General features: G+C 58.4%; 1 protein-coding gene across 1 annotated transcript; it reads left to right on the forward strand.

Moving 5' to 3' along the window:
* Window positions 1–4,568: 4,568 nt before the first annotated feature.
* Window positions 4,569–11,353, forward strand: LOC132243942 (interferon-inducible GTPase 5-like). The gene is made up of 2 exons (XM_059714500.1): window positions 4,569–4,734; window positions 8,716–11,353. The coding sequence occupies exon 2, from the start codon at window positions 8,743–8,745 to the stop codon at window positions 10,000–10,002; it is 1,260 nt and encodes a 419-aa protein (XP_059570483.1). The 5' UTR covers window positions 4,569–4,734; window positions 8,716–8,742; the 3' UTR covers window positions 10,003–11,353.
* The last annotated feature ends 1,924 nt before the right edge of the window (window positions 11,354–13,277 follow it).

Here is a 13,277-nt window from a genome sequence, read left to right on the forward strand (position 1 = left end):
GCTTGGGTCAGGCCTGAGGGCAGCGCTGCTCAATCTTTCCGTCAGCTGAGCGGTTGGGGCCCATCTGCAGCCGTCCTGGGCTCTGGGGCCTGGCCCCAGCCCTGCCTGCCCTCCGCATGCTAGGGTTGGGTCCTGGGGGGCCATGCACCCATCCTGCCCCTCTGCTCCAGGGTTCAAATGCTGCTCCCTGCTGCAAATCTCTGGGTTGGGGGAAGTGTCATGGGCTGCATGCCCTGCTACCACGGGCTAGAGGTCACTCCCCCTGCCCTAGCCTAGAGCATCCCTGTCCCGAGTTGCTAGTATGTTCAGCTTCAGCCTATTTTTGCAGGGCTGCTCAGCACGTGCTGTTGCTTTGTGCTGCTCCAGCTTCTTTCTTTCTTTATTTACTAGCCAGCTGCCTGAACTTCCCTGCCTAGTCAAGTCAGGCACCAACATGAGTTCAGACACTAAGAAACAAAACAATTAAAAAAGAAAGGAAAAAAATGAAATTTTTTAAAAGAATAATTTAAGCATAACACTACTCAAAATAAGCATAATTTCTAGGCCTGGTAAAAATAAGGACATTTCACCTTCAATATATGTAGCAGGCTCAACTTTCAGAGCTTGGGTTGAGTCCCAGGCTTGAGATCCTGCTGTTTTGATTGGTGGAGCCCATCCACCAATCAGGAGGCAGCAGAAGCAAAAGAGTCACGCCCCTTTCCTGAGGAGAGGGGGAGAAGAGCTCTGCTGGACCTGATTGAAGACTGCAAACTGTCAGGTCCAGAAGACATTGGGGGCGGAGCCCTGGAGCGTATAAAAGGAGCTGCAGGGCCAGCCGGAGGGACTCAAGAAGAGCAGAGCCAGGAAAAGTGGGGGAGCTCTCCCCCAGCAGGCAATAGGCCCAAGGCTCCTGAAGCCGCCATTGGAGGAGCAGTGTGAGACCACTCGGGCTGTTGATGGCACACAAGGACGGTGTGTGGAGACCCGGCTCCGGGAGTGGTGTGAGACCGCTCAGGCCCATTACGGTGCGCGGTTCAGTGCACGGAGCCCAGGCTTGAGCCTGCAACCCCGGCAGGGCCAGTGGGCTACATGGTACGTGGGGCAGCGCACAGGGCAAAGGCATTGGGGCTGCAGGGGAGGCGCAGCCAGGCGCAGGGTCAGTGCGGACCTAGTCAGGGAACGTCTGGAGGGGCTAGATGTATTCAGATCAGCAGGTCCTGACGATCTCCACCCCAGGGTGCTGAGGGAATTATCAGAGGTCATTGTGGGACCCTGGCACGGCTTTACAAGCACTCGTGGTGCTCCGGCGTTGTGCTGGAGGACTGGAAAAGGGCCAATGTGGTTCCCATTTTCAAAAAAGGGAGGAAGGAGGACCCAGGAAATTTATAGGCCCGTTAGTCTTACCTCAGTCCTGGGGAAGTTCTTTGAGAAAATTATCCAGGAGCACATCTGTGAGGGACCAACAGGGGAGATTACGCACAGGGGCAACCAACATGGGTTCATTTGGGGCAGGTCCTGTCAGACCAACCTGGTGGCCTTCTACGACCAGGTCACAAAATCACTGGACGCAGGTGTCGCAGGGGACGTAGTCTTTCTGGACTTTAGGAAGCCCTTCAACACTGTCTCTCACCCCATTCTTGTTAAAAAATTAGGCGACTGTGGTGTCGATGACTACATAGTCAGAGGGATCGCAAATTGGCTGGAGGGCCACACCCCGAGTGGTGGTGGATGGGCCATTTTCGACCTGGAAGGATGTGGGCAGAGGGGTCCCCCAGGGCTCGGTCCTCGGGCCCGCACTGTTCAACATCTTCATCAGCGACTTGGATGAGGGGGTGAAAAGCACCTTGTTGAAATTCATGGATGACACTAAGATGTGGGGAGAAGTGGGCACGCTGGAGGAGAGGGACATGATACAACTAGATCTGCACAGGTTACAGGGGTGGGCAGATGAGAACGGGATGGGTTTCAACACTGACAAGTGCAAGGTGCTGCACCTGGGGGGGAAGAACCAGCAGCACACCTACATGCTGGGAAACTCCCTTCTTGTCAGTGCAGTGGCAGAAAAGGATCTTGGTGTCATTCTAGACTCCAAGCTGAACAAGGGCTGCCAATGTGAGGACATGGTCAGGAAGGCCAACCGCACCTTGTCGTGCATCCACAGATGCATCTCGAGCAGGTCCAAGGAGGTGATCCTCCCCCTCTATGCGGCACTGGTCAGGCCGCAGCTGGAGTACTGCGTCCAGTTCTGGGCGCCGCACGTCAGGAGGGATGTGGCCAGCATGGAGAGGGTCCAGAGGAGGCCACCCGCATGATCCGGGGACAGCAAGGCAGGCCCTACGAGGAGAGGCGACGGGACCTGAACCTGTTCAGCTCCACAAGAGAAGGCTGAGGGGGATCTGGTGGTCGCCTATAAACTTACCAGGGGGGACCAGCGGGGAATGGGAGTGTCCCTGTGCCCCGAGCACTCCGAGGAGTGACAAGGAACAATGGCCATAAGTTGACTAAGGGTAGATTCAAGCTAGACATCAGGAGGCGATACGTCACAGTCAGGGCGGCTAGGATCTGGAACTGACTTCCAAGGGAAGTGGTGCCAGCCCCTACCCTGGGGGTCTTCAAAAGGAGGCTGGCTGAACACCTGGCCGGGGTCGTTTGACCACAGCATTCATCCCTGCCCATGGCAGGGGGTCGGACTTGATGATCTGCCCAGGTCCCTTCTGACCCTACCTACTATGAAACTATGAACTACAAACTTTGGGCTTGGGCTAGCTCTATAGAGGAAAGAGGGATCTGCTTGGAAATCTGGCATTCCTCTCGCAGCACCCCTTCCTGCCTACACATGCTATTCAATTGAGAATGGGGCACACCCTCGGGTGTACCCGGGTTACATTTGAATAAACCCAATGTAACAACATCTTTTATGAACTATTGTTTAATCTCACCACAGAATCTCCTTCCTCACGTCACCCACCATATAGTTGGCTAAGCAGCAGCTCTGCAAAAAAAGGACCTGGAGGTGACAGTGGACAAGAAGCCGGACAGGAGCCAGCAGTGTGCCCTTGGTGCCAAGAAGGCTGACGGCATCCTGGGTGCATCGGTAGGAACGCTGCCAGCAGATCGAGGGCAGTGATTCTCCCCCTCTATTCAGCACTGGGGAGGCCACATGTGGAGTCCTGTGTCCAGCTGTGGGCCCCACGACAGAAAGGCTGTGGACACATTGGAGAGAGTCCAGTGGCGGACAATGAAAACGGCTGGGGGGCTGGGTTGCCTTGTGCAGGGTGTCTTGGACAGGGCAGGATGGTGCACAGAGTATCCGGGTCTCCTGGGCCAGGCTGCAGGTCCCCATGTAATCTCAGGGGCCCGTATTTTTCAACCGCTGCAACAAAAGGGGATTTCCTCTGTCAAAGCGGGGGAAGAAGATGGAGAGGGGGACGCCGCCAACAGTGTGATTTTGCCGTGCAAAGTATAAAAGAGTGCAGGAAACCACAGGCTGTTGTAGGAGGACGGTCGCACATAGGGAAGTCATGTGTGCACGCAGCAGCCAGGCAATGTGGAACCAGCACCGGCACACTCCTCACAGCATGGGTCTACCCCACACCATGTCTCTGGCCCTGGCCCCGCTATCCTCTGGGTGCCGTTGTACCCTGCACCATGGCCCCGCCGATGCTCCCCTTGGGCCATGGCTTTGGCTCACCGCTGCTGTCCTCAGGGCATGAGTCTCCTCAGATGGGGATTTCGCCTGGCATGGGAAATGTAGGACAGCTGCAAGCTACTGCAGGAACTCAGTTACATTTTAAAGAAAGTCTAATGAGTACGGTGGGAAAGACAACACATTTGCTCTAATTTTGCATAATACAACTGATTTCATGCAGACTTCCCTGGCAGTTTATGAGCCACATATTGAGGACGCGGGCAGATACGGGGAAAGGTCTCTGACCCTTTAGAAGCTCCTCTTTGAACTGGAGGTGGGCAATGTACAGACCTCCTTCCACTCTGACAGATAGTCGGGAACCCTGGCAGAGCGCAGGGGGGCACAAACAGCTGTGCGAGTGGAGAACCGGCTCTGTGGACACGATCTGTACTGAGCCCCCAACAAGTCGCACAACTCTTCCTTCGGCGGTAGCCTGGAAAGCCCCGTCCTGTTCATGTGAGCTTGTCACCGGAGGCTCACATCCCAGTTTTATGAACGGTCTGGATGAAGTGACCGCGCTACGAAACTCACGGCTCCATCCGTATATTCCCCATGTGCAGATCTCCCCTGACACCAGTGGGAGGCTTGAACAGAGTCAAGTGTTGTAACGCTGCAATTAAACATCTGTTCACTTCCTTCGTGGGGTGACACAAGTCTCTGCTAGCATGGCTCCCCGTTCTGCTCATCGGCCTTCGTCCTTCCTCGGGGCCCTTTCTAGTCAAAGGTCTCCCCTGCTTTCGGCACTCGCTATTTTCTCCCCTGCGGCAGCTCTCCGGCTCCAACCCTCTTCCTCGTCCCATTGGTAAAACGAGCAGAAATGAAAGCAGACAAACATTGGACTGCAGCGCTGGCTTCCTCATTGAACTGTAAAGGCAGGGCCAATGTCCACGCCTCTCAGTGACGCCACGCGCAGCGAGACTTTCTCCTTTAAAGGATCAAAGAGCACCAGAAAACACAGGCTGTCGTAGCAGGGCGGTTGCACACAGGGAGGCTATATACGTGTGCACGGGCACACACGCGTGTAGCAGCCAGGCAGGGTGGAAAGCAGCACCGGCAGCTCCCCACAGGTAGGTCTACGGGAGGCACAGCCACGCCGCCAGCAGCGGGAGGAGCAATGGACGGTGTGGGGTACGCTGCCCACATCTCCTCCCACTGCCGGCAGTGGCTCTCGCCCACCGCCGTCCCCCCGCCACCGCTCTCCTTCGGGCACGGCTCTACCCCGCACCGTGGCCGTGGCCCCGCTTCCCCCAGGCCACGGCTCCCGCCTGCTGCTACTTTGAGACCGCAGCTCTAGAGCTCTGCTGTGGTCTCCCCATGCCACGGACCCCCCGCCGCCATGGCCCTGGCCCTGGCCCCCTCAGCTCTACCCCACGCCATGGCCGTGTCAATGCTGCCCTCGCCGTGCAGCGTATGCCCGTCGCTGCTCTCCTCACGGCAGGGCTGTGCCCCACACCATGGCCGGCCGTCGCCCAGCTCCGCTGTCCTTAGGGCGCAGCTATACCCTGTGCCATGGCTCCAGCCCCGGCCCCGCTCCGCTCAGGGCACCGCTCTACCCCGCAACATGGCTGTGGCCTCGGCCCAGCTTGTCTCAGGGCACAGCTCTACCCCACAGCATGGCCGTGGCCCTGGCCCCGCTCTCGTCAGGGTGCGGCTGTACCCTGCATTACGGCCGTTGCCCTGGCCTCGCTCTCGTCCGGGTGCGGCTGTACCCTGCACTACAGCCATTGCCCTGGCCCTGCTCTCGTCAGGGTGCGGCCGTACCCTGCACTACAGCTATTGCCCTGGCCTCGCTCTCATCCGGGTGCGGCTGTACCCTGCATTACGGCCGTTGCCCTGGCCTCGCTCTCATCCGGGTGCGGCTGTACCCTGCACTACGGCCATTGCCCTGGCCTCGCTCTCGTCAGGGTGCGGCCGTACCCTGCATTACGGCCATTGCCCTGGCCTCGCTCTCGTCAGGGTGCGGCTGTACCCTGCACTACGGCCATTGCCCTGGCCCCGCTCTCGTCAGGGTGCGGCCGTACCCTGCATTACGGCCGTTGCCCTGGCCTCGCTCTCGTCCGGGTGCGGCTGTACGCTGCACTACAGCCATTGCCCTGGCCCTGCTCTCGTCAGGGTGCGGCCGTACCCTGCATTACGGCCATTGCCCTGGCCTCGCTCTCGTCAGGGTGCGGCTGTACCCTGCACTACGGCCATTGCCCTGGCCCCGCTCTCGTCAGGGTGCGGCTGTACCCTGCACTACGGCCATTGCCCTGGCCTCGCTCTCGTCCGGGTGTGGCTGTACCCTGCATTACGGGCATTGCCCTTGCCCTGCTCTCGTCAGGGTGCGGCCGTACCCTGCACTACGGCCATTGCCCTGGCCTCGCTCTCGTCAGGGTGCGGCTGTACGCTGCATTACGGCCATTGCCCTGGCCTCGTTCTCGTCAGGGTGCGGCTGTACCCTGCACTACAGCCATTGCCCTGGCCTCGCTCTCACCAGGGTGCGGCTGTACCCTGCACTACGGCCATTGCCCTGGCCTCGTTCTCGTCAGGGTGCGGCTGTACCCTGCATTACGGCCATTGCCCTGGCCTCGCTCTCGTCAGGGTGCGGCTGTACCCTGCACTACGGCCATTGCCCTGGCCTCGCTCTCATCAGGGTGCGGCTGTACCCTGCACTACGGCCATTGCCCTGGCCTCGCTCTCGTCAGGGTGCGGCTGTACCCTGCACTACGGCCATTGCCCTGGCCCCGCTCTCGTCCGGGTGCGGCTGTACCCTGCATTACGGCCATTGCCCTGGCCCCGCTCTCATCCGGGTGCGGCTGTACCCTGCACTACGGCCATTGCCCTGGCCTCGCTCTCATCCGGGTGCGGCCGTACCCTGCATTACGGCCATTGCCCTGGCCTCGCTCTCATCCGGGTGCGGCTGTACCCTGCACTACGGCCATTGCCCTGGCCTCGCTCTCATCCGGGTGCGGCCGTACCCTGCATTACGGCCATTGCCCTGGCCCCGCTCTCGTCAGGGTGCGGCTGTACCCTGCACTACGGCCATTGCCCTGGCCCCGCTCTCGTCAGGGTGCGGCTGTACCATGCACTACGGCCATTGCCCTGGCCCCGCTCTCGTCAGGGTGCGGCCGTACCCTGCATTACGGCCGTTGCCCTGGCCTCGCTCTCATCCGGGTGCGGCTGTACCCTGCACTACGGCCATTGCCCTGGCCTCGCTCTCATCCGGGTGCGGCCGTACCCTGCATTACGGCCATTGCCCTGGCCCCGCTCTCGTCAGGGTGCGGCTGTACCCTGCACTACGGCCATTGCCCTGGCCCCACTCTCGTCAGGGTGCGGCTGTACGCTGCATTACGGCCATTGCCCTGGCCTCGCTCTCGTCCGGGTGCGGCTGTACCCTGCACTACGGCCATTGCCCTGGCCTCGCTCTCATCCGGGTGCGGCTGTACCCTGCACTACGGCCATTGCCCTGGCCTCGCTCTCATCCGGGTGCGGCTGTACCCTGCACTACAGCCATTGCCCTGGCCTCGCTCTCGTCAGAGTGCGGCTGTACGCTGCATTACGGCCATTGCCCTGGCCCCGCTCTCGTCTGGGTGCGGCTGTACCCTGCACTACGGCCATTGCCCTGGCCCAGCTCTCGTCCGGGTGTGGCCGTACCCTGCACTACGGCCATTGCCCTGGCCTCGCTCTCGTCCGGGTGCGGCTGTACCCTGCATTACGGCCATTGCCCTGGCCCTGTTCTCGTCAGGGTGCGGCTGTACCCTGCACTACGGCCATTGCCCTGGCCTCGCTCTCGTCCGGGTGCGGCTGTACCCTGCACTACGGCCATTGCCCTGGCCCAGCTCTCGTCCGGGTGCGGCCGTACCCTGCACTACGGCCATTGCCCTGGCCTCGCTCTCGTCCGGGTGCGGCTGTACCCTGCATTACGGCCATTGCCCTGGCCCTGCTCTCGTCAGGGTGCGGCTGTACCCTGCACTACGGCCATTGCCCTGGCCTCGCTCTCGTCCGGGTGTGGCTGTACCCTGCACTACGGCCATTGCCCTGGCCTCGCTCTCGTCCGGGTGCGGCTGTACCCTGCACTACGGCCATTGCCCTGGCCTCGCTCTCGTCCGGGTGCGGCTGTACCCTGCATTACGGCCATTGCCCTGGCCCTGCTCTCGTCAGGGTGCGGCTGTACCCTGCATTACGGCCGTTGCCCTGGCCCCGCTCTCGTCAGCGTGTGGCCGTACCCTGCATTACGGCCATTGCCCTGGCCCCGCTCTCGTCAGGGTGTGGCCGTACCCTGCACTACGGCCATTGCCCTGGCCCCGCTCTCGTCAGGGTGTGGCCGTACCCTGCATTACGGCCATTGCCCTGGCCCCGCTCTCGTCCAGGTGCGGCTGTACGCTGCATTACGGCCATTGCCCTGGCCTCGCTCTCGTCCAGGTGTGGCTGTACCCTGCATTACGGCCATTGCCCTGGCCTCGCTCTCATTTTGATTTAATTTATTTAAAAGCATCTTAACAAAAAAGATAAATAAACTATGATTAAATGAAAAAAATACAATTTAAATAAAAAAAAATGATTTTTTGATTAAAAAAAAATCATTGATTTTTATCGACCCTGCTTGGCACCGGGGAGTCACAGGAGCCCACTGCCTCGTGAAGTGATGGGGCTGCGATGCCAGAGACCCACCCACCTCTGAGAGTCCTTTCAGGGGAGGGCGTGCTGCCCAGGGCGGGGAGCCTGAGTCGAAGGCCAGGGTGAGACGGGGCAGGACCCTTCTCCGCAGTCTCCAGACCCCTTGCTGCCCAGGGCTGGGCTGGGCTGGCTCCGCAGCGGGAGGTGGCCCCACTTCCAAGCCGTGCCTGGAGCACGTGCCCTCCCAGGAAAGCCATTTGGGGGCTGGATGGGATCACTGCTCTCACACTGGGCTGTGAATCTGAGCCCCCACCACGGGGGTGGCCGGGGCAATCGCTTCCCTGATCAGCCCACGCTGGGGACACCGAGGCACCCTCCCTGCAGCTCAGCTCCCCTCCCTCCTGCTACGAGCCAGTCAACCCTAATGAAAACCTTTCCTTTCCTCCCCGCAGGCTCCAGAGCACCTTACAGGAGCTGCCATGGCTGGTGCTGGTGAGAATTTGGGTCCTGAACCCTTTTCCACCATACCCCCAGAGCAGCAGGAGGAACTGAAGGCTGCACTAAAGAAAGGAGACCTTGTGGCAGCAGCCTCGAAAGCCCGAGAGGTTCTGGCCAGTCTAGACAAGGTGGGTCTCAACATTGCCGTCACAGGGATCGCAGGCTCTGGCAAGTCATCCTTTGTCAATGCCATGCGTGGTGTGGAGGATGGAGATAGGGACACAGCCACCACAGGAGTGACAGAAACAACATCTAAGCCTGCCTGTTTCCCACACCCTCAATATCCCAATGTCATCTTGTGGGACCTGGCGGGAATTGGGACACCAACATTTCGAGCAGACACATACCTCCAACAGGTGCAGTTCGATCGCTATGATTTTTTCATCATCGTTTCCAGCCCGCGCTTCACAGAGCACGACATCAAACTGGCCAGTGAGATCCAGGGACTGGGGAAGCGCTTCTACTTTGTGCGCGCCAAGGTGGATCAGGATTTGGTCAACGAGCGGAGACTGTACGATCAGTCTGGATGCCTGAAGAGACCGTCTGCTTCACGCCCACCACAGTACGACGAGGCTGCGATCCTGAAAACCATCCGAGATAACTGCATTGGAAACCTGCAGAAAGGAGGGATGGATTTCCAACAGGTTTTTCTTGTCTCAAACTGGTCCACTAATGAGTATGATTTCCCCAAGCTGCAGGAGACTCTTCTGCACGACCTGCCCAGTCACAAGCGATTAGTTTTTCTCCGCTCCCTGTCCAACCTCTCTAAAGAAACCTTGAAGGAGAAGAAGAAATATTTGATGGACCAGGTATGGCTGAAGAGTTTAGCTTCCTTAGGAGCCGGTGTAGTTCCTGTGCCAGGCTTTGCCACTGAGCGCAATGCAGTTCTCCTGGTGACATCCCTGACACAGTGCTGCCAGGACTTTGGCCTGGATGAACATTCCCTCGACGGGATTGCTAGGCGCACAAACAAGCCCATCGAAGAGCTGAGAGCTGTGATAAAGTCCCCCCTGGGCCAAGAAATCACAAAAGATCTCGTCCTTAAGCTCCTGTCCAAGGCAGTAGGTGGGGCAGTGAAAAACACTTTGGTTTTCAACAATATCCTCCCCATAGTGTGTCCCGTGCTAGGTTCTGTGGTATCAGGCATCCTTTCTTACAAGACCATGTACAGCTTGCTGGAGGGTTTCCTGAATGATGCTGCTGACGACGCCATACGTGTGCTGGAAAAGGCTTCGAAGTGAGAAGCCTGTATGTCGGCAATGGGCCAGCGCTGGCTCTGTGACAGGGATGCAACCAAGTGAAAACCCCTCTGCGCTTTCTCCCCTGCTGCCCCATTCGCGGGAGAGCTGCCAGCAGCCAGCCACGTGCTTCTTCTGCCCTGGGCTGTGACAGCAATCCCAGCAGGCATCTCGCTTCCTTGAGCAGCTTTCCTCCCCCGTGCTGGGCTTGCTTTGCTTCTGGACTTGACGCCGAGCAAGGCCAATGGTGCAGCCTACCCGTTCAGGTGCCTGAGGGAGTAACGGGGTGATTGGAGACTCCCGCACATCCCCATGAGCTTGGCCATCTCTGCCACGGGGCCGTCTCCTCGGCATGAGCCTTTGCTTCTCTGAACAATCATTCAGTTTTGTGTCCAGCTTTCAGGATTCCTAGGCTCCGATATTGCCTCCTTGCGGGTCCCAGCCTGGGCCCCTTTCCTTCCCAAAACTACATCATACTTTAATTGCAGTGACCCACATTTACTTTGCATCAGCGGCCCATGTCCAGTAGTCGCTGCTCGTGAGGCAATGTGGTTTGGGCCCAGAGACACTTTGGACTTGTCCTAAGGGGAGCTCTTCTCCACAAGCGTCTCTCTCCGGTTCCTCCCAAGACAGCATGTGCCTGTATCTGCAGAACTGGGCTCCCGAGCTGAAGGCCTGTGGGCCAGATCCACCCATAGGGCTGGGAGAGGGGCAGGGTGCATGGGGGCAGGCCTGCCACTGCAATCCAGGGGACTGAGCCTCAGGTGTTACCTGGCTGCGTGACACCCATGGCTGCCTCCACCGCTCACCTCACCAGTGCTGCCTCGCCGATCTGGCCTTCGGGGAGCCGATCCGGCCCTCGCCAACCTGGCCCTTGAGGAGCCCCGGGGTCCAGATGCAGCCTAGGCACAGAGTCAGTCCGACACTCCTGCTGGACAGCTTTGGAGGAGAAAATGAGGCAGGGAGTGCAGTGAGGCTGCCCCAGGGACACACGGCGGAGTGTCCGTTAACCTCGGGGAAAGACCCCCTGGGCCCCCCCGCTCCCCCACATCTGCCTCTGCTTGGAGACGGCGGGGAGCAAAACCCCACGCCTGGGGTGGGAGCTTCCGTAGGTCTTCGGATGCTTTGGAGGAATAATTTAGGCCGTGTTAGCATGAGCGCAGTTAATCAGTAAACCACCTGCTACTGATTGTGAAGAGTCCAGGATTGCTTTCTTGCTATTCCAGGTATTATGAGCATTTTACCTTTTGCGGCTGCAATAATCACGTCGTGGTTAGACATCGCTTGCCTTTCTCTGTTTTTAACTGTCTGTTTTCTCAAATTAAGATTTACATTAAAGTTTCCTTATAACGATTCCTGTAGAGTACTGGGGTTCATTAGGACAAGCTTCCTGAGCCTGCTTTGGGTTGGTCATGTCACCATGGGCACAACAGGTCAGTGCTTGGTCCTTCTAGCAGAGAACATGGTGAAAACCTGTCTGGTCCCTAGCTAAAAACACTTGGCACAGCCATGAGGGGCACTTGTTCCCCTCCTAAATCAAAAGGCAAATAGCAGCAGCGCACACACTCCTCCTCCCAGCACGAACCTCCTGCTTTGCTCTTCTTCCCTCCCATTACTAGCTCACCCCATAGCAACCTCTACCTCTCGTTTGCCTATCCCTTAAGCACTCCCTTGGGATACATATGTTGTTTTTAAGAACCGGCCCCCTGTGCAGTGCCCTGGCTGGCCCCGAAGTGCAACCGTCTGGTGCTGCACGGGAGGAAAGAGCCCTGGGCCTTCCTCCAGCTGGTTATGGGGTGTCACTACTGCTCACTACCGTCACTACCTTGCTCACTACCATCCCAGACTCCAAGCCAGGATGAAATGGTTCCAGTTCACAACTGGCCATCTGCGTCCCCAAGCAGAGATGACAGCAATTTAACCTGACCCACAAAAGCAAGGCCAGACTGAGCTTCCCAAACCTGGCCTCCCCAAGCCAGGCTGGATATGGGTGACTATTTGCAAAGCCGGTGGCAAACTTATCGTGGCGTGCTGCTGTAACCACTGTTTTTGGGTGTAGAGACTTTGGGTTAAGCAGGCCATTCACTGCCTGGCATAGTCCCGTGGGTCGGCACCGGTCAGACACTGGCAGGGGTGAGGAAATAGCACATCACAAATATCACGAGCCTGATACCAGTGCACAGCCCTGGGTCTGGCCCCTCCATGAGTCCCACACGGCCTCCGTTTGATTCCCCCCAGGATGCTCTTTCTGTCTCCTCTGTGCTGTACCTGCACCCGCCCAGCCCTCCATTTTATACTGCTGCCACCACCACACCTGCTCCCAGTCCTGCCCGGACCCCCGAGCCCTCCAGCCGGAGCCTCACCCCTTTGTTTCCCCCAACACCTCCGCCTGACCCCTCGGTCCCTTTGTGCTACCCTGAAGCACCCCTGGGCTGGCCCTCCACAGCCCCTCATGTCCCCCCAGCCCCTCACCTGGGCCCCTTCTATCCCCTCCACTTCCCTTGCAGCCCTGAGGCCACGGCCCTGCCGGGCATGCACCTCACCTCCCAACAATGCCACAGGCCTCCCGCTCCCTCCATGGCGCTCACCACACTCCTGCCACGTCCCTTTGCAGCACCGTGGCTCGGCCAGATCCCACCTGCCCAGCAGCCGGGGCTGGGCTTGTCCTTGTCCCGGCTGTGGGAACACCCAGCAGCTCAGCGTGACCCCAGTCTCTATGCCCCACCACCTGCCATCCCTAGCCTGGCCTCCCAGCCCTTTCATTTTGAGCCCCAACACCTCCCTGATGGCTCCGTTACTTATGGGAGCCTTACAAAAAAGGCATTTGCCAGGGCTACTGTGCAGCAGCTGGATTTACTGCACATTTAATACTGCAAGTACTAAAGTAAATGTGTAGCAACGGCTGCACATTATTTTTTTTTTGCAAAAAATATTTATTTCTATAGCTAAATAAACATATATAATGATATTAAATTTTACCAACATTAAATATTAAATATTATATATATATATTACATATATATATATAACTACTGTGCATTAATGAATGTGTAGACGCACACAGTGAGAATTAAAACCCTGGCCTTTGTCCTGCAGGGGTCAGCACAGCTCTCCAGGATCACAGCCAAGCGCCCTGGCATCGCATCATCATTTCCCCTGTCCCGGGTGAATGGTGGGGGGACTGCCAGGTGCTGAAGGGGGCCATAATTTGGCCCATGTCCTTGCACATGTGGACCAGAGAGGGAGCAAGGAGAGGTGTCTTCAGAGGACAAGCCAGT

The sequence above is a fragment of the Alligator mississippiensis genome, chromosome 11 (genome assembly GCF_030867095.1).
Source record: "Alligator mississippiensis isolate rAllMis1 chromosome 11, rAllMis1, whole genome shotgun sequence".
In the NCBI taxonomy this organism is placed as follows: Eukaryota; Metazoa; Chordata; order Crocodylia; family Alligatoridae; genus Alligator; species Alligator mississippiensis.

Excerpts from the sequence above, each read along its gene's own strand:
- LOC132243942 (XM_059714500.1), top strand. The coding sequence starts at position 8,743 with ATGGCTGGTGCTGGTGAGAATTTGGGTCCTGAACCCTTTTCCACCATA.